This window comes from Vitis riparia, chromosome 18 (genome assembly GCF_004353265.1).
Source record: "Vitis riparia cultivar Riparia Gloire de Montpellier isolate 1030 chromosome 18, EGFV_Vit.rip_1.0, whole genome shotgun sequence".
Taxonomy (NCBI): Eukaryota; Viridiplantae; Streptophyta; class Magnoliopsida; order Vitales; family Vitaceae; genus Vitis; species Vitis riparia.
The window spans coordinates 5,850,450-5,871,200 of NC_048448.1; the positions used below are offsets into that span (position 1 = coordinate 5,850,450).

At 34.9% G+C, this 20,751-nt stretch overlaps 2 protein-coding genes across 3 annotated transcripts; both read left to right on the top strand.

Moving 5' to 3' along the window:
- Positions 1–842: 842 nt before the first annotated feature.
- Positions 843–13,877, top strand: LOC117907187 (kinesin-like protein KIN-4C). Of its 2 annotated transcripts, XM_034820630.1 has the most exons (28): positions 843–968; positions 1,154–1,291; positions 1,633–1,779; positions 1,879–2,031; positions 2,125–2,378; positions 4,541–4,713; positions 4,927–5,051; positions 5,540–5,576; positions 5,703–5,794; positions 5,870–5,986; positions 6,073–6,186; positions 6,290–6,373; positions 6,479–6,674; positions 6,927–7,027; positions 7,556–7,654; positions 7,740–7,853; positions 7,925–8,041; positions 8,124–8,204; positions 9,095–9,166; positions 9,241–9,334; positions 9,475–9,506; positions 9,721–9,806; positions 10,376–10,447; positions 10,559–10,786; positions 11,322–11,466; positions 12,174–12,233; positions 12,429–12,962; positions 13,162–13,877. In XM_034820630.1, the coding sequence occupies exons 2-28, from the start codon at positions 1,175–1,177 to the stop codon at positions 13,486–13,488; spliced, it is 3,771 nt and encodes a 1,256-aa protein (XP_034676521.1). In that variant the 5' UTR covers positions 843–968; positions 1,154–1,174; the 3' UTR covers positions 13,489–13,877. The 2 variants fall into 2 exon arrangements, with proteins under 2 accessions (XP_034676521.1, XP_034676520.1); XM_034820629.1 differs by having other exon boundaries at positions 843–1,291.
- An 896-nt stretch (positions 13,878–14,773) lies between these two features.
- LOC117907188 (kinesin-like protein KIN-4C) lies at positions 14,774–20,724 on the top strand. The gene is made up of 12 exons (XM_034820631.1): positions 14,774–14,959; positions 15,135–15,248; positions 15,418–15,534; positions 15,630–15,710; positions 16,983–17,054; positions 17,136–17,229; positions 17,306–17,334; positions 17,903–17,976; positions 18,521–18,592; positions 18,718–18,862; positions 19,439–19,963; positions 20,201–20,724. The coding sequence occupies exons 1-12, from the start codon at positions 14,900–14,902 to the stop codon at positions 20,426–20,428; spliced, it is 1,611 nt and encodes a 536-aa protein (XP_034676522.1). The 5' UTR covers positions 14,774–14,899; the 3' UTR covers positions 20,429–20,724.
- Positions 20,725–20,751: the final 27 nt, after the last annotated feature.

Genomic DNA, 20,751 nt, shown 5'->3' on the forward strand with positions numbered 1-20,751 from the left:
TAATTGGTTAAAAGGGATGAAATAATCTTCATGTTTGTGAATTTAACCTCTTTCATTTTTTTTTTTGAAAAGTAATTCATTTATGACATAAATATCCTTATTTATTTCAAGTATTTACATGTAGGTTTTAAAAAAAAAAATTATTTTTACAAAAAAAATAATTAGGACATTTTTATCAAAATGTGGTCATAAAAGGATGGAAGGTTAGATTTCTAAAATTGGGTTTCCAAATGACCATTTTAATCAAATAACATTTTTTTTTGTTCTACAAAATCGAGTTTAAAATGAAGCAAAATAAAAAATAAATTTAAATTTAATAACTTTTTTTTTCCATAAGGAAGATAACAAAACAAATAAAAAAAAAATTATTGATAGGGTTTTTTTTTTTTTTTTTTTCAATTTTTTAATTTTTTTTTACCTAAAATATAGTCATACTTATATAAAAAGTATGGACTTAACTTTATGTCCTTAAAAATTGTTCTTAAAATTTATAAAATTTTAATTAATAAAGTCTATAACAAGGAAAGAAAAAAGAGAACCTCTCGCTGGGTCCTGCAATCCTTCGCCCATTCCCTTTTCCAAGCAGTTATGTTATGATGGGTTAACCAAAAGGGAGTAACCACTAAGTCTGAAGGGGGCCAACGGTCATATTCTAGTATTTCAAATTCAAAATCCGTCCGCTCATTCGATTTGAACAAATAGAAGCCATGAGAGGGTTTATTTGGGTCGAACCGGCCCAACCTGACACCAGGAACGCACGTGATGAGGACTATTTATCACGTGACAGGCCTCTATTTGAATTCGGACCCAGCGACTTTCTCCAAATCAGTTTAATTATCGATCCTCATACATCACCCCGTTTGTCCCTTCCGCTCAATTCAAAAAACCAAAGCCCTCCATCTTTCTCTCTCCTCCTCCCATAGCCGTTCCCTTCAACCTCTCGTTTCCTCTTCCTCCCATTTCCACAGGTATGTCATCTCATCCACGCTGAAACGGATCCGTTTTATCAGATCCATCATTCCTCAGCTCACGACCTTTCTTTTCAAATATCCACCTTCTGGGGATCTCCGATGGCATGCTGATCCGATTATTCTGTTCATCATTTGTGTATTTTAGCCCCTAATTCATCATTTTCTTCAAATTTTTGGGTTAGAGTCCGAGATAGAAGGTGGAGATGGAAGTTTCCCGTGCGGAATGTGTTCGAGTTGCGGTTAATATAAGACCACTCATTACATCAGAGCTTCTCATTGGCTGTACAGATTGCATAACAGTGGTTCCTGGAGAGCCACAGGTATGGTGTTTAATTGATAAGAAAATGCAAGATAGGAATAAGAATTGAGATTTTTGAATCTTAGGGTTTATTGTTTGGAACAAGGAAAAACTAGAATGATTTTAGCTTTGGTGTGTTTTTTATTTTATAAGAATAAAAACTATTCAGAATTAAGAATCCTATTTTCTTTTATCATTAGTCTGTTTCTTGTCTAGCAAAAATATAATAAAATAAAATAAAAACAATCATTACTCAGTTTTCTGAGAAACAAATGAAGGGTTGAATTGATATATTTTGAGATTAACTTCCAGATTATTTGATCTTAGTGTTTGATTTGTAATTGTTATTGGGTGCACGACCAGGTTCAAATTGGATCCCATGCATTCACATTTGATTATGTTTACGGCAGCACTGGATCTCGATCTTCTGCAATATTTGATGACTGTATTTATCCACTCCTTGATGCACTTTTCCATGGCTACAATGCAACAGTTCTTGCGTATGGCCAGGTTTAATATTTGTTTAGTCATTTTAGTGGATTCTTAATTAAATTAAATTTTCATGTTTTGGAGCTTTTATAGCTGACTCAGCTTTCTTTGGCATGCAAGACGGGCTCGGGGAAAACATACACAATGGGAACCAATTATACAGGAGAAGAAAGTAGTGGTGGAATTATACCAAAAGTTATGGAAAGTATATTTTCAAGAGTGGAGGCCATGAAAGACTCCACCGAATTTTTAATTAGAGTATCATTTATCGAGGTAACATAAGCTTCTTTATCAGTATTCTTCTTTTCTTTATCTGCCCATATAGTGCGTGATTACGTCCTTACATGTAATTTCAATAATTGACAGATTTTTAAGGAAGAAGTATTTGATTTGCTTGACCCAAATTCATCAGCTACCTCCAAAGTTGAAGGGGTATGTGTAACTAAGCCTACTGGACCAGCAAGAGTGCCTATACAAATTAGAGAAACAGTAAGTGGGGGCATAACCCTTGCTGGCGTGACAGAAGCAGAAGTTAGGACAAAAGAAGAAATGGCATCATACCTATCACACGGTTCCACAGCTCGTGCTACTGGAAGTACTAATATGAATAGTCAATCAAGGTACCCATTTCATAGAGTTATGCATGTGTGAATTTATGGTGTTTTCTAAACTATTGCAGACGGTTTAATATAGTCCATATCCACTTGGCTTATTGCAAAGTAGTTTTAATTGAAACATTTAAATCGTGCATTATGGTTATTATTGCTAGTGATGTTTCTCTATTAATTATGCAAATCTGACTAGTAGAACTATTCTTGTGTTTCCTAGGCACCATTGAAGAATCAGTGTTAAGTCATGTTGAGTATAATTTTTTGTTCTCCCTAGTCCCTAAAGTACATGAAAAATATAATGTTTATGTTAGAATATGTTATACATTGTGGACCTAAAATAGAAGTTTTTAGGAAAGTTGGTAGTTCAACATGGTTAGAGCATGCTATACATAGTGGGTCCAAATCCTAGCAGCTTAAACTTTTAGGAAATTAGGTAGTTCAATATGGTATAAGAGCTTTGGTTAAGTGGAGATCTTGGTTTTAAGTACACCATCCCCCACCCACATCTTTTATCATTTGTAGAAGGAATCTAAAATCGTCAAGTTACCCTGCTTCATGACCAGTGGACATGCCATGTATATCCTTGACATTAGCTCTGGATCATGGCAAAGTGACCAAACACCTTTAAGAGCATTCCAAGCCATTCTCACTATTTTTGGGGGAAATGTTAAGCATCCCTCAGAGACACTTGTAGAATTTGCTGATATTCAAACAGGTGTCCATGGGAGGTTGCCTTAAATAGGCTTTCTCTCCTGAATCAACTCATTGTAGATGCTACGAACAAAAAACAGAATCACTCTCAATGTAAGTTATTCTGTAGTTTTTCAGCTGAGCTTTCTTTCTACACGCTTTGCTTTTTTTGAGGATGAACCTTCACAACCCACACCACCTGAACCCAACCCAACAACAAACCCCAACTCCACCCACTCCCCTTGGTATGAGAGTATGGACTGAACATCAATATGTATCTTGGAAGTTTTTATTTAGGCATTATGAAGTTAAAAGATGCTGGATGTAATTTGATTATGAGAGCATGACTTCTATTTACCCTGACTGTTTAAACAGCTCATGTAGATTTGCCAGCGAAATCAAACTGCTGTCATCCTTCTTTCATGGAACATATTTAAAAATGGAAGGCATGCCAGTTTTGAAGGATTAAATTTTGCCTTGATTGCACTCAAGAATTTTTTTTCCCTGTTTATTAAGCACATGCTCTTACTGACCAGGTCTCTCACAAAGTAGCCATATCGTACATTGTGTGTGCTAGTTAAATGGTTGAAGATTGAGTAATAAAATGGCAGTTTGTGACTTCTTATAGTTGAAGGCTACATAACTAAGCACTAAAATTTAATATCGATATTGCTCTATGTTGTTGTGATATACTGCCTTACCAACATATACATGAGATCTCAGTCTTAGCAACCTCAAAAGCAAAATAAACTTAGAATGATGATTGGTGCTTACAACAAAGCTGTTAGTCTCTGCTCGAGAGTATAATTTTAAAAGGGATTCTAAAATAGAAGTGAGCTTATCTAGGTGTCCCACTAGACAATGGGCATTCCACAAGATATGACTCTAACTTCAAAAATTTTCATAAGTAGGTACTAAGTTCTCTAATTGAGGATAAGGCCAGCCAGAAATTTCTCATGTATTCTTATGCTCATATTTTCATCTTGTAGTTTCATTACAAACGGAAAGAATCAGTTTGGGTCCTGACTGATTCTTATCAAATTGATAGAGATCGGGTTTCAAAATAACCTTACTTAACATAATCATCAACATATCATTGAAAAGGAATTTATTTATTCTCTCTCAACCTTCCTTGTCAAGGATTGAATTAGTTAGAGGCCTTCTTGCTGATACTTATCCAATCAACAAAGTTACCTCAAGCAACTATCTCTAGGAAGTTTCCTTATATTAATCTAGTTTATGATATGTTCAAGGTTAAATTGCTTTCCTTGGGTAATCTTACATTTGTCTTGTGTGTGTGTATGCTTCCTACTATAGAATTTAATCCAACAAAACAATGTCAAATTTATCTATCTTTACATTCACTTGTGACTTTTTATTTTTGGTGTTTGGTTTTCCCTCATAACCACAAATTTTCTTTTCTTTATTAGATATTATACCATAGTTTCAGTTTTTCTACTTGGGTTTTCATTGTGTTTCAGTCGCTCGCATGCCATTTTCACAATATCTATGGAGCAAAAGAAAATTGCTCGTGTTGGAGTAAGTAATGATGATGTGGGAGATGATATCCTATGTGCAAAACTCCATTTAGTGGATCTTGCTGGTTCTGAACGAGCAAAACGGACAGGAGCGGATGGGATGCGATTTAAAGAAGGTATTAATTTCAAAACATGCCTAATTTGAGAATGGAATGGTGGGAAGAGGAATGCTGTCAAAATTTTCTACTTCTTTTCTTCTAAATATGATGATTATTATTTCAAGTTTCTTCATTACCTTTCAACTTTTGAAGTACTAAGTCAATATTAGTATTATTATTTTCGTTTTTGATAAAATGCTAAGTTGTTTTCTAATGGTGTACATGATCAAGGAATTCATATTAATAAGGGATTGCTTGCTCTTGGCAACGTGATAAGTGCCTTGGGAGATGAGAAGAAGCGGAAAGAAGGAGGTCATGTTCCATATCGTGATAGCAAGTTGACACGCCTATTACAGGCATGAGAACTAAATATTTCTTTCCTTTTTCCCTCTTTGCATTGGATTTGTCAGTGTATCGTTTCAAATTGTGTTATCCATAGACTATGTATTGCTCTTAACAAAACTTTGAACATCCTGTCCATATATTCAAATGATTTTCTCAAAAGATAGGAATTGGCATGCACTCCACATTTTAAACCTTGACTCTTCATAAAAAACAAATAAAATGGATTATATAGAAGAATATGATCCATGAATCATAATGTATGAAATGATTCGAGGTTTAAACTCTTAAAGGTTGTTTTTGTGTCTTGTGGAGATTTAGTGCACCATATTTTTCATACCGCTATAACACCCAATTTTAAGGTGTAACATGGAGAGATCACCATAAGCACCAAAGAAAAACTAAGTTCATTTATTGATAATTGAAGGAAAAAACACAAAGAATTCCTCAATATGCTTCAAAACACAAATTCAGATACTTATTGGGAGTTTTGATGTTCTAGGATTCTCTTGGAGGAAACAGCAAAACTGTCATGATTGGTAAGTACATAAATGTCTTCATCATGTTCAGCATGTATAAAACATTTTGGAGCTACTTAAGGCATCTTATATTGTTCTCTTTCATGACTCTATTTTTCCTTCCTTTTTCTAAATGTACAAATACAGCTTGTGTTAGTCCTGCTGATACAAATGCAGAAGAGACCTTAAACACTTTGAAGTATGCAAATCGTGCTCGAAATATTCAGAACAAGGCAGTTGTAAGTTTCCTCTTCAAAGATTATTATTATTATTATTTTACGATGTGGCTTCCCATTATTTTTTCCTGCTTGTAGATCAACCGTGATCCAATGGCAGCTCAAATGCAAAGAATGCGGAGCCAAATTGAGCAATTACAGTCTGAGCTTCTTTATTTCCGTGGCGATGCTGGTGCTCCATTTGAGGAACTTCAGGTACTATAAGTAAAAGAGTGGTTACCATGAACTCCTTATATATTAATTTTAGGTGTTAAATTCATTTTCCCTTTTCTTTTTCCCAGATCCTCAAGCACAAAATTTCTTTGCTTGAAGAGAGCAATGCTGAGCTACAAAGGGAGCTTCAAGAGCGCCGAATCACCTGTGATCATTTAACACAACGTGCTCTTGATGCCCAGGTTTGTTTCATTTGTTTCCACTGTTGTTATGCTTTCATAAGTTTCTCAAAACATTTCTGCTGTGTTGTTTCAAATGATTTCACTCATGGATTGAATATTTTAGGTTGAAAAAGACAAATTGATTATGAAAATTGAATCAGCCAGAAATGGGAAATCTTGGGATGAGATGGAGTCTGATTCAGATCAGGTTTGAGTAAATTGGTTCATTGCATGGCACATTTAACAGATGCATGTATTGCAACTTTTTGAGAAACATTTTTTTTCTGACATAATTTTGCATACTCTTTTTCAGAATTTTAGTCTGCTAAAATCCTATGTGTCAAAAATTCAAGAATTAGAGGGTGAATTGTTGCACCTACAAAGTTTGAATAGCTCAAAACATAGTGATTTTGTTGTTGATGGCACTGACTTGGATGATGATAGTCTCCGCGCAAAAAATGCATATTTCAGAAGCCTTAATGAGCTTTCATCAGCTTGTGATACAAAAGGTGCTGATCACAAATTTATTTATTTGTTTCTTTTGCTTGATTTTTTTCTAGAAAATTCATAGTTCTAGGTGGGGCTTGTTTGTGGGGGTGGTTAGGGGGTTGTAGGATATAAAATCAGTCTTTGACGTTCTTGTATTTATGATGGAACTTCATTATCAAACATTGGCTATGACAATTTTGGTCTTGGCTTATTAATTTTCCAGCTTGATATTTACTGACTTGCAAATTTACATTGGTGTGACTGCCATCCAGGTGAGATTGAAGATGATGAAAAGGAGTTAGAATACACTTCCCTTCAAGAAAAATTTGATATGGAGCTCAAAGAGTTGGACAAAAAACTTGAACAAAAAGAGGTAAATCATAAATGGTTGCTGACCTTTTCATTGGCTGGGACTCTTATACCTTTTCAAAAATTACAAACTTTTAGTTGGCTGAGACTTTATTGCTTGTATGAAAATGCTGATTTAGAAATTGGAGGAAAGTTTCTGCCAAAATTTTCACATAAATGCGATTAGTGTACATCTGGGGCTTAAGTGGGATTGCAGAATAGGTTTGCTGAACAGACTCCCAAACCATTAAACCAGGGAGCAAATATTTTGGATAATTAAATGAGTGAAAACACAATTTCATAGGAATGGCTCAAATAGATCTAACTTTATAATTATTCATTATATAAGGAAGAAAATACTGAAGTTACAGTTCACTAAATGGGTGTAAGAGCAATGTCATGGGCATGCAAAGTCCTTAAGAGGCACCTAATATTCAAGGAAACACTATGTATATGAATTTCTAGTATCCATTTTTATATAGGTGTTGCTTGTTTTTTCATTCTCTTCTGCTTTGGTTCCTTTGTTCATTTCGAATTTATTTTATTATGTAAGGCTGAAATGAAGCGGTTTGCAAGTGCTGATACATCAGTTCTTAAACTACATTATGAGAAGAAACTTCTGGAATTGGAACAAGAGAAGAAAGCGTTGCAGGTAATTGTTCTGTTCATCATAATTATTCTGTAAGTTAAGGTTATTACTTAAATATTGCTTCTTTTTTTTTTTTGTCAATTGTTAGAAAGAGATTGAGGAGCTGAGGCATGACCTTGCAAGTATTTCTTCCACTTCTGATGATGGTGCCCAAAAATTAAAGGAAGATTACCTTCAAAAATTGAATGTACTTGAAAAACAGGTGAATCTGGAATTCCTTTGCTCCTTTCAATGGTAATTTCATATCTTATAATATCAGATTCTACATTGCAGGTTTCAGAGTTGAAGAAGAAACAAGATGCGCAATCTCAACTCTTAAGACAAAAGCAAAAAAGTGATGAGGCTGCAAAACGGTTACAGGATGAGATTCAGAGAATAAAATCCCAAAAGGTTCTATTTTGTCATTGATGAAACTTGTCTACTTGCAAAATGAAAATCAATTTGCTCTAACCATCAATGCTATTTTATCTAGGTTCAATTGCAACATAAGATCAAGCAAGAATCTGAGCAGTTTAGGTTATGGAAGGCATCACGGGAAAAAGAAGTTCTTCAGGTACATGCGTCATTACAAAATATATTTACACTTTTTGTTTTCATCTTTACGGGCTTGATTTATGGTTGTATAAAATTTCAGAGGTACAATTGCTTAAAAAATCTTTTTAGTAGAAATTTTGGTTAGTTTATTTGCTCATTAAAGATTCAGTATAGCATATATGCTTCAAAAGGGGAATCTCTTTTTCAATAGCTCCAAATTTACAATCTGAGTGCTGTTTCTAACTCTGTTGAATCAGCCCTTTGACATATTTGGGTGAAAACACTGAACTGTGTGTATGTGTCATGTGTTTGCATATTATTTGTTTAATTTTTTGCTTTGGCAAGGTTTTTTCAGATTAGATGTTATTATAAATATCTGGTCAATGTTGATTTGATGATCTGAGTTCTTTTATGGTTTTTAATCAATTACCTATGCAACTTGTTGTGAACCATGGCTATTTCTTTCAGTAAAGTAACAACAGAATGATGGTTGGAAGAAGGAAAAGAGAATAGCCTTAATTGAATTCCTGCCCTCTTCTAAATTGAATTTTTGATGTTCAAATTCATTGAGCTTAGTTTATTAGTGGACATATTGTCTTATACCCAGAAAAAGCATATTTCCTGTTTCATTTATGGATGAAAAAGAAAACTAAGGTGACTTTGTTACTGTAATTTAAATTTCAAATCATTCTTGGCTTTTCCCAGTTTGAATAAATTGTAGTCCTCCTAGTGGAGAATGGTATGAACTTGGGAACATGGGATAGATCTTTTCTAAAGTACTCTCCTTTACTAAATGCTAGGTTTACATTTATAACTTGTTTTGCTAAATCTTGTGGTTCTTGTTTTATCTTGGTTTTCAGTTATGTGGAAGCGTTTAATCTCTTTGGCAATATTTTTTTCTGTCAACAGCTTAAGAAAGAGGGAAGGAGGAACGAGTATGAGATGCATAAGCTATTAGCTTTAAACCAAAGGCAAAAGATGGTAAATAATCACCCCTAAGCAGCTATGATCTTCCTTGTTAAGGAGAACTTCTCACTTTCATTTCTTCATGTCAGGTTTTGCAACGAAAGACTGAAGAAGCTTCTATGGCAACAAAGAGACTAAAAGAACTATTAGAATCTCGAAAGGCATCATCACGCGAAACATTAGGTAAGGAGATGTTACTGCTTCATGCAGTTCACATTTACTGAAACTACGTATAATTCATCGGGCTAGGAGACCTTACTTCTTTGTGCAGTTCACATTTACTGAATCTACTTATAATTCATTCTTGCATTTTACTAATGTAGGTGCTGGGAATGGAAATGGTCCTGGAGTTCAGGTATCTTACCTAATTTGAGAGGATTGAGTTCTGTATTTATTGAAGACTGCATTATGTTTGTGTATCATGTCTTTTCCTGTGCCTGAGATGAGGATTGGGTTAGCATTTCAGCATATCTTCTTGTTTGGATGCCTGTCTGAGTAGGGATTTGGTTAAGTACTACAGGTTTGTTTCCAGCACACTTCTTACTAACACATTATTTTATATTGAGAAGGCCCTGATGCAGGCAATTGAGCATGAGCTTGAAGTCACAGTACGGGTACATGAAGTGCGTTCTCAATATGAGCATCAAATGGAAGAGTGAGTGTTATTATTTTTTCTTTTTGCTACAAGAAATCAACTCAGAAATCGTTTAACTGTTTAACATTAGGCTCTGTTGTTTGTTAGCAACTGATAAAAAAATGTCTAAAAGGGCTGATGTCAGATCTATTTTGTTGAGACCAAGTTTCTATCAAGTTTCAGGAGAAACAAACTGGAGTTCTCTAGCATTTTAGCATAAAAAAATTCAATTACTTTTGGGGATGATGATTTAGTTTAAGTGGACTTTTGTTGATGGAGGATCATTCAGGTAAAAATTGGCTTTAGTATAATCAAGTAGGAGAAGTTCATCCTTAACAATGGCATAAATGCTTGAAGTTTATTCTTCATTCTCTTCATCAGTCTGAACCATTATCTACATCTTTTAAGTTTCCAGTCTACTCGTATTAGGTAAAATTTTAATATAAGGATTTGGGTTTACTCAAGCACAATAATCTTGTGTTTGCATGTTTTTAATTTTGAAAATATGTAAGGAGAAAAGCTTTTGAAATGTCCTATTTAGTCTAAATGGTACATAATGTTGGTTTAAGCATATCTTCTGTATATTGCAGGAGAGCTAGGATGGCCAGGGAGGTTGCAAAACTGAAGGAAGAAGCAGATATGCTGAAGCAAAAAGATTTTGGGTGAGAAATTTGTTGCTGAAAGTTGTTCTTTCTGCTAGTTTGTACTGCTTTCTTTTGACATTATTTTCCTACCAATAGTTAGTGAACACCTTTTTCTGAATGGAATTGCAGAAGTTTCCCTGAGACAATGTCTCCTGGTGCAAGAAATTCTAGGATTTTTGCTCTTGAAAACATGCTCACTACATCGTCTAGCACCCTGGTTTCTATGGCATCACAGTTATCTGAAGCAGAAGAGCGTGAACGGGTCTTTAGCGGCAGGGGACGCTGGAACCAAGTTCGATCTCTTGCTGAAGCAAAAAATATGATGAATTATCTGTTCAACTTAGCATCCTCATCTAGGTATTAATCGTGTTCAAACTTATTCGTGTGTGTATTTCACCATCTCATCCCATCTTGCTATTTGCATTTTGGTTCATTAGTGTTTTGCTTCAGCCTCTGTTTTTCTTTACTTGGTTCATGCAAGTACTCTTTTGTTAATTCTTTCTTTTTAGTTGAAAATTTGGACATTGTTGTTGAACTAACTTTTTATTTTTATTTTTATAAGTTTTGTTGTTGATCTAACTAGTTCATCTCTTTTAATATTTCCACTTTGAGTCATACATCTTCATGCGTATCCGTATCTTGTTGAGAGAGAAGTGAGTGCATTCTTGTTCAGCATTAGCTGTATGTCATTTTTTTTAAATATGTTAATTGGTATTAAAGTTCCTGTTTCTTTCTTCTTCTTCTTCTTCTTCTTTCTTTTTTTTTTTTGTGTGTTTTTTTTTTCTTTTTTGAGGTTGAATCTGAAAGTAGGCAATGAGTGGATTTTGCTAAAATTTGGTACAATGTTGTTTGTGATAAACTCATTAAATTTGTTCTTCATTGTCTTGTGAAGGTGTAAGTTATGGGATAAAGAACTTGACAGCAGGGAGAAAGATTCAGAAATAAGAGACTTGAAGGAAAAAGTGGTCAAGCTCAGTGGTTTAGTTAGACAACTGGAAATACAAAAGGCTGAACTTCTTCATCGAGAGAAGATACAGGTTAGTTAATTTGGCTATATCACATTGATGATAGTGCTTAATCATAACCATTTAATCAATCAGCATTTGTATTGCAATGGCACTAAATTAATGCAAATAGAGCTTTGAGGGAAGGAGACTTTCACAGATCAAAAGCAAGTGAAAAATAAAGTTTTGATGATAAATAAAATCCTGGTTTACCATCCTTGTTGCTCAAATTGGGTCATTCAATACATCATTTTGGAGGAAAAATTTGCCAAGTTTAATTAATATCTGAAACATTCTTTTCTGAATATTTATTAAGTTTATCTTGTGATCAGTAAAATGGATGAGCTAGACATGTTCTATTATCCTGTAAAAGTTATTATATTCCACAAGAATGATTTTTCTGTTCTACAAACAGGTAAAGTGATAGAGTTTTACTTTGAGTTGATAAAAGGAATTGAACAAATGCAAAAAAATTCAGTTCTTGGTGGTAGCTGACTGGTGTACTGTTAGTGGATCAGATGTATGAAGACTACAATTAGATATGATATACTGATTTTCCAATTTTTCGTTTCCTCTTGCCCTGCTAGTTTTAGCTACTTTGAACTTCTTGGATTTCATGTTTGAGGTGCTAGTGTACATAATCATATATCAAGCAAAAACATCCAGTAAGTAGGATCACTCAACTTAATTCTACTGAACTAATTGTTTTACTCTGTTTTTATTGTTTGAACTTCTTGCAGAAATTAGCTTCAAAGAAGCTTGACATGGATAATGCGGGTCGGAAGTATGATTTTCGTGAGGTATTATTTGCTCTCCATCTCTTTCCTTTACATGAATATACTTCACAGAAGTAACTACATGAACAACTTAACTAATTTTCATGACTGTCCAGAAAAATAAGTTACTATAAAGCACTTGTGGCTGACTTCCTTCTAGGACATAACAATTCAGTAGTTTTAATTGATTTATTGGCTTCCTAACTGTTTCTCGTCTAGGGACCTCGGCGGTCTGTGATTTTGTTGGAGGACATGGATACATCTGAATCAGAACATTCTAGCACAGACAGTGCTGATGATGATGACTGGGTAGAATCAGGAAAAAGGCCAAGGAAGAAAAGGAATTCCAAAGCTGGAGGTCAATCACGTGTAGGTTCGGATATCAGTAGTTCAGAAAATTTGAGAACAGAAAATTCAGGAATATGTTGCTCTTGTAGTAAATCATCTTTTTGTAAACTAAAGAAATGTGAGTGTCGTGCTGCTGGAGGCACTTGTAGGGACTCATGCAGCTGTGCACCTAATAAGTGCACTAACAGAGAAACAATTAAGGTTGAGGAGTTGGATGACTTCCCGCAATCAGCGGTTGCTGAAGGCATTGGGAACTTGTCAGGCAGTGATGATATACAGAAGTACCACGAACTTGCTTCTCATGGTGCAATGCTGCTCCAGAGTGCACTAGTCGATGAGCCCGCTGAGGCAAATGATGATTGTGAATCCAAAAGGAAGCCTTTATCCGAAATTGGGAACAAAATGGTATGTTCCTTTCCTATCTTGTCGCATAAGGGGTTGAGAAGTTATGTGATTGCTGCTGAATGTGAAAGACATAAATTTCCGCCCATGCAATAAGCATGGCCAACACGTCTTATTTTCCAGTACATTTCTTAGGTCTATTCCTATTCCTTACCGCTTATTTCTCCTAGTGTGCTAATGGAAAATTTAAATGACTGTGCAGGCCAGAGCAAAGGCACCTAAGCCTAATCCAAGAAAGAAATGGCGAAAATCAGTAATTCAGCTAGTTTCTGTAGCCCCACCTTCATCACAGCCAGAGAATACTGAAGCTCCCAAGAAGGCAGAGAACACTGCAGTTGAGGTAGACATCCCTTTGAAGTTACCCAGGGCTATGAGATCTGCAGCATCAAATGGCAACCCTTTTAGAGTTAGAAATTCTGATCAGCCAGACGAATCAGCAGCCAACAACAAGGAGACTGTCGCTTCTGCCTCAAGAAGTCCAGTCCGGCAGGCGAGAACATTGGATGAGAAAGAGAACTATGGTCCTTAACTTAAAAAGAGCTGGTTCTTGTTCCTCATCCTTGAAATAAATACTAACAGTCTGCTCAAGTTTCCGTGGTGTGCCCCCTCAAAATGAAAATTTCCTGGTGAATTTATTGGAGCAGAGAACGGGATCTAACAGAATGTGTAAGTTCTTGTGTCTTGTGAGGATTGATCAATCCTCTATAGAGGGGGGTGGGGTTTTCCATGATATGCCAAACAATTAGATCCCTGTGTATAAGTGAACGTAATCGACTTCTCTGACAACAGTTGATCCTAATGCTGTGCCTCGTCCATTTTTGTTGCTCCGAATGCTATTAAAATTCTCTCTGATGTGCTTTCAGTGTGCTATCTAATATCTTGGGGAATTGTAATTTGAGTTTTATCTTCATCTTGCAATCGTAGAAATCTGGTCTCAGCATCTTTGCGCTCTACTAAGCGTACGTTGTTAGTATAAAATCACTCTTCATAATAGTAATCACACTAAAGAAATAGAAAATAAAACAAAATATATATAAAATTTATAGCTTTCGCTTTGCATAAGAGTCTGTCTAGCCCACTTTACCTTTACAGATTTTTTTCATTATCCCTATGACGACAAAAATGATAAATATAATTAGCATTATAACACTCAAACACAGCCTCAGAGTTCATTTAATATTTATTTATCCCTACAAATTTTCATTACGTGGCATCGAGTTTTCATTACATGTCATTATCGCTATTTTAATGATAATTTTCACGCTTGAGAGATGATGATTAAATATCATAAAAAATTATATATGTTGATTAGTAAAATACAAAGGGTATGGACATCCTTAATCTATTATTTATTTATTTTTTTGAATACTTATTCGTAAAAACTTTATTGGATCCTATTCCAAGCTATTAAAGAATAATGGTGTGGAATTTATTGATTCTTTACCTTACTTAAAAACTAGTCAATTTTAGTATGATTTCACAACTTTATGAATTATCACCTTTTTAATAAGAAAATGGTAAAATATTGAATCAAACTCCGAAAATAGTTGATATATACAAAAGAAAGAGAGAATAAGATATAAAGAAATACCGTCAAAGTTAAAGAAAATAAAATTGAAATACAATTAAATGGCATTAAGTATAAATAAATGGGCCAATTTTGCCTCGTCCTCCCCGCTCTTATGTTACCGTTGAAGCACACATTTTTTGAAAAAATATTATTTGATGTTTTTATTTTTATTTTAAAAAATTTTAAATGTGCCTCCACTGACGCGCTCAATATAATTTGAACAAAGAAAATAATTGGTACAAAAAGAGGGGACAACAAAAGAAACAAAAAAATATCTTCAATCGTCGGATCCCGCGATTAGGGTTTTAAGATTTGATTTCGGTTTGTTAACTAAGAGATTGATAACACCAACATTAGGTAATAGCTGGAGATGAAGAAGGCCAGTGAGAAGAGAGTTCATGAATTGGAACTGAAGAACAAAGCTTTACAGGTGTGATTCTTAATTGAATCTGGTTGGTTGCTGAGAAAATGTTACGAACGAAGAAATCAGAGATTTCGTTTCATCGAAAACATGAAATTTATGTTCTCTTATTTTCCTATGCTTTCTTGGCAACCAAAAGGAGGGGTATTTTTTTTGTTTTCTCATCTGTTTTGTGAAATGGCAGACGGAGGTGGAGGAGCTGAGGAACAGTCTCGGAAATGTTTCTGTGGCCTCCGATGATGGCGTTCGAAAGATAAAGGAAAATTATCTTCAGAAGTTGAACGACCTTGAAGAACAGGTTGATCTCTCTTTCAACTACGATGTGCTGTCTGAAAAGCATTTTGAAATTACATTTTCCCGCTTTTAAATGTGGGTTTTTTTTTTTTTTCATGCTTTGTATAGCAAGAAAATACTTTGAAAATGCTATCCAAAAGATGCGGATCTATAAGCGGATTCTGATTTTGTAGGTTGGAGAGTTGAAGAAAAAACTCGAAGCTCAATCTCAGTTACTAATACAGAAACAAAAACATGCTGAGGCCGCGAAGCAGTTACATTATGAGATTCAGAGAATAAAGGCTCAAAAAGTATTATTATGCAGTTGATAAAATGAGTATATGATTTTGCTTTTGGCACTTGCTATTAATGCCATTGTATTTTAATTTTTGATCCTTTTTTCTAGGTTCAACTACAATGGAGTATGAAGAAACAGTCTGTGCAGTTCAGATTATGTAAGGCAGCATTGGAAAAAGAAATCCTCCAGGTTATGCCTCTTTGACATATATGTAATTCCTGTATTCAAGTTCTGCATTAGCAATTCTTCATATAATGTGGGCATTTGTTTTATCAAAAAATTTGAATCATGCCTAAGATTGGCTTTGATTTTATTCTATTTTTTCTCTTTCTTTTTTGAAGCAGTGTATTTGAGCCATAAATATGGTTTTCATTTTAGGATTAGGAAAAAAAAAAGAGAAGACATGTTGGAAAGAGTTAAGTTTACTACAGATAAATTGATTTAAAAGAAAAACTACATGTTCCACAACATTGATCAATCATGCAATTGCATAAAGAATAACACTAAATGTTCAATACTGTCTCAAAACATCCAATAGCTAAAATGTAAAAGTACTTCTTTACCCAATAAAAGTTCCTTTTGTCATTTATAGCTTCTACTAAATCATGTTCTATTTCAAAATGAGGTGGACTGTTTCTGTATTAATTTTTTTTAGAACTATGTAATGTTTCTAGATCTTGTTAAGAGGCATACAGATTCATGTTAACATCTTCCATATATATCGCCAAGATGGGTGATGATATCTTCCAGAACTTGTAGTTTGTTTGAAACATTGTAGTTTAACTTTGTCTAATGATGACTGCCAACCAGATCCTCCTGATGCTGAGCTTAATTGGGCATTGTGTCTCCATATCAACCCATAACTTAAACCATGGTAGCAGTCACACAAAGCTTGAATAAATGTTCATTTATTTTTTATGAAAGTCAACTATATAGGACCAGAAGAATTTTCCCATTTTTAAGCATTAGCTGCATTACATCCTTAAAGCTCATCAAGTGCCACAACGCTCTGGTCACTGAGAGTTGGATAAATAGATGGCCAACCAACTGGGCTTTGAATCACCAAATTGTATCAATCAAGTCATTCAAACAGTTACTCTTCTCCTGATCAAGCAAAGAAGGCATGAGGGGAGCTGCAGTATCTATACAATCTTAAAGGCATTTTTTGTCATAACAAAGCTATTGAATCCTAATCTACATCTTCCATGCCCCTGTATTGTACCTGATGCAACTTATCAAGGAGATCACACACTAATACCAATTCCTAATCTTGAATAAACCATTGCAATGCCTTAATAGTGTGTTATGAGATTGAGCAGGTGAGGTAATTCCACTGTTATATATTATTTTGATGGGAGCTATTAAGTTGCTTAACTAGGTTGCTGTGGTTTTTGGTTTATCTGGATTTTTCATTATATCAATTTATTAAATCTCATGGAGAATGTTTTTATTTATCAACAGCTCAAGACAGAGGGGAGGAGGAATGAGTACAAGATGCACAAGCTACTAGCTTTGAACCAGGGACAAAAGATGGTAAATTGATGTCTGGCTGAGATGCAAAGTCTTCTAAGTTCTAGGGGATTATTCTTCTAAACTTCTGTATTTCCATGTCAGGTTTTGCAACGAAAGACACAAGAAGCTTCTATGGCTACAAAGTGGCTTAAAGAGCTGTTAGAATCTCGAAAGTCTTGGTTACATGAAAAATCAAGTTAGTAGATTTGGTGCTTCATGGAGTTGATATTTATTTTGTATTTTTAACTTTATCCTTTCTTGTTTTGATGCAGGTGCTAGAGATGCCAATGGTAGAATTCAGGTATCTTGAACTAATCAATGGGATTGAATTTTTCTGTGTGTGCTTGCATTAATGGCTGAATGGTTTTAGAGTCCATTGAAATGCAGCTGATGGGATTTGGACCACATTTGGGTATACATTCATGATTGTGGAAGGATATCCATAAATCCCAACACTTGAACTACTATCCACATCTGTTCAAAATTTTTAGTATTTTGGACAAAAATGCCACCTTGCTGATATATTTTAATCCGAAAAGTAAGATAATTATAAAATTGCATTTTACCTATCAAGGAAGAGTTCTGTTTAATCAGAATTTCAGGATCCTAAAAGTGAATGCTGTTCTTATTTAAGAGTATCTTGCCATTTGGAATCTTTTTTATGCTGAGTACTATTTCTTTTTTAATGGAAACAATTGGATGTAAAGGCATCTTTGGCCAAAATGTAAAATTTTGGACACAAGTGAATGGAAATGCAAGTGTTGGATCTTTGTTGGCATGATTTGTTCATTACTTGGAATTGGACCATAAACTAATTCATTGGAATATGAATACCTTTAATATGTTTTTCTATTGTGGGACTGCTGTAGGCAATGGAGCATGAGCATGATCTTTCAGTACGGTTGCAAGAATTATATTCTGAATATGAGCATCAACTAGAAGTGTGAGTCCCATTAATTATTTTTCTCATGAGTCTGTTCAGCACTCCAATTCTGGCCAGTCCTTGGGTTGAATTTGCATAGAATTATGTTAATTTAAGAGCTCTGATTTTATTTGGTTTGTGTTTCATTGATTATAGGCAGAATTGGAGAAGTTGCTTGATGGGTTAAAACCTCCATTTGTGAAATAAGTTTTGATCACCCTTTTACCCTTAAGAGACTTGGGAATGATTTGCATAACTTAATCACAGTCCACCACTGGTTTTAAAAATACTGAATAAATGATTACACAAGCATAGGCCTTTCTTCATCCTTCTCCTTGATGATACTTATTACTCATATCTTTCCTTAACTTTTAAACATATTCACTGGTTATCCAATACTAATCGATTTCATTTCTATTTTCTTCTTCTGAATTTAATTTAATTTTAAGTATACTATGTTTGTACAATTTTGATTGTGAAAATTCTTGTGAAAGCAAGCTTCTGGAACTTTTCATAGTAGTGACTGTCTATATGCTTTGATTTAAGTGATGCATCTGTGTTCTAGGAGGGCTGGGATAGCCGTGGAGATTGTAAATCTCAAGGAAGAGGCAGAGATGCTAAAGCACAAAAATTTAAGGTGACAAATTAAGTTTCTAAATTTTCCTTCCAAAGTTTGTAGTATATTTCCCTTTCACCATTATATTGCCGTCAATGCTTAAACGCCTTATTTCGAACATGTTCCGAATCCCTGTTTTTTCTTAGGTGCCTGTTAGAGGAAGAAGAAGATGACTGCAGAGAGAAGGATTCAGAAATAAGAGATTTGAATAAAATGGTAGTTGAACTCAGTGGTTTGGTTAGACAATTGGAAATGGAAAAAGCAGAATTTATTCATAGGGAGAAGTCTCAGGTTAGTTGCTGCCACGATATTCCTTTTCCTTGATATTTTGAACTGCCAAGTAACATAAAAAGAGCTTGGAAACTATCATGGTTCCAAAGCAAGTGAAAAGTAAAATATACTGATGATTGGTTAAAGATGCTAGTAAATACATGCACCAATCTGTTTGTTTTGATATTTGATAACCAGCTGGATCTAGGCCAATGCTCTTTCATGATCAAATAGTCAATGCAGGCTTTTTTATTTTTATTTTCCTCTTTTTTGATGTACCTTTTCATTGAGTTGCATGCATACATGTCATTTCTTTTACTCAAACTTTCCAATAGAACATAATTCAGAAGAAACAATGGAAAGAAGATGAGACTAATTCTGGGGTTCTCATCATAAACATAATGAAGGAGATACATGTGGCTTTTCCTCAAGGTTCACCCACCCCACATCAACACTACAACTACAAGAAAACACTTGTGATTTTGAATCCATAACAATATGAAGTGCTTGTCTCTGGATTTAATTTATGATTGTCCACTAATAATTGTTTGATTATCATTCAACCCAGTGCTGATTACATAGTATCCTTGATTCTAGGGGTCCCAGAGCGCCACAAGCCTTAGCTGTACTGTCAGTGATAATGATTTTCAGGACATGGATGTATCTGAACCAGAGTATTCTAACATGAAAGCAGCTGAGAGTAACTGGATAGATTCAGGAAAGCAGGCAACTGAAAAAAGCAATTCGGACTCTGGAGCCCATTCTTCAGGCGCTGGATCTAATCTGTTGAGTACCAATGATTCTGAATGTTTGAAAACAGGAACTCCAGTTGAGGAACATGCTGATGTAACAGGGAAAACTGGATCCAAAGGGTGTTGTTCATGTAGTAAAAAGTCTTTGTGCAAGACACTGAAATGCAAATGCCGAGCTACTAATGGCAGTTGTGGAACATCATGTGGCTGTGCACCCACTAAGTGCACCAATAGGGACACAGATTTGTTCGGCACTGGAGCTTCTCATAGTGCGCTGCTACTTCATACTGCATTAGTTGACAAGCCTGCTGAGAAGAATAGCAATTGTGCACCAAGAGGGAAGGCCTTATCTGATATAGGAAACACACTGGTATGCTCCATTCCCTGCCTTATTTTAAAAGGTTCAGAGCTATTCTTTTTTAAGTGAGTTTGTTCCCTCTCTGACAAGCGCATTTGTGATATTTGAAAAATGCTTTGGAATAGTCTCAAATTCACCGTAAATCCCTTTGGTGCAATTTGAATGGCATATATTGCCATCATGAGATAATTCTTAGGTTTATCATACACTGGTATTTTCTTTGCTAATGGAAAATTTGAACCCTTGCAGATCAAAGCAGAGGAGCAAAAACCTAATCAGCTTCTTCCATTAGCTCCACCTTCCTTGCATCAAGAAAACACCAGAGCCCTGAAGAAACCAGAGAACAGTGCAACTGATACAGATATTGATTCCATGTCCCCCATATATGCAGAGAGCAATGCTATTAAGCCTGATAAATTTGTTAATAAGAAAGCCGGCCGTCCAGCTACAAGGAGATCCAAGAAGGTTGCTGAATGAGAATGATTTGTGGCCTATTCACTTGAAATTTAATTCCTTGGTGCAATCACTTCTGATTTTGGGCTTGCAAATGCTGATCCTAAGAAAATTCTTTTGTAATTCTGGATTCTATTCTAATTCGCTTTACACATTAAAACTGTTGATCCTTATTCTCTGCTGATGTCAGAAAATCGCTAGCACCAAATTGTAGCTTCCTGGGACATTGCATACTGGATTATACTTTAGGTCCTGTTAACTGCAAGGACCGAGCGTAGATTGGAATTAATGTGCACCACCTTTTTGTTATCTCGAGTTAACTATTGTATTTTTAGATTAATTTGGCC

Excerpts from the sequence above, each read along its gene's own strand:
- LOC117907188 (XM_034820631.1), top strand. The coding sequence starts at position 14,900 with ATGAAGAAGGCCAGTGAGAAGAGAGTTCATGAATTGGAACTGAAGAAC. Across the intron at positions 18,863-19,438 it reads TTCATAGGGAGAAGTCTCAG|GGGTCCCAGAGCGCCACAAG; the intron begins GTTAGTTGCTGC and ends CCTTGATTCTAG. Across the intron at positions 19,964-20,200 it reads CTGATATAGGAAACACACTG|ATCAAAGCAGAGGAGCAAAA; the intron begins GTATGCTCCATT and ends GAACCCTTGCAG.
- LOC117907187 (XM_034820629.1), top strand. The coding sequence starts at position 1,175 with ATGGAAGTTTCCCGTGCGGAATGTGTTCGAGTTGCGGTTAATATAAGA. Across the intron at positions 5,987-6,072 it reads CTCCATTTGAGGAACTTCAG|ATCCTCAAGCACAAAATTTC; the intron begins GTACTATAAGTA and ends TCTTTTTCCCAG. Across the intron at positions 8,042-8,123 it reads AGAGAATAAAATCCCAAAAG|GTTCAATTGCAACATAAGAT; the intron begins GTTCTATTTTGT and ends TATTTTATCTAG.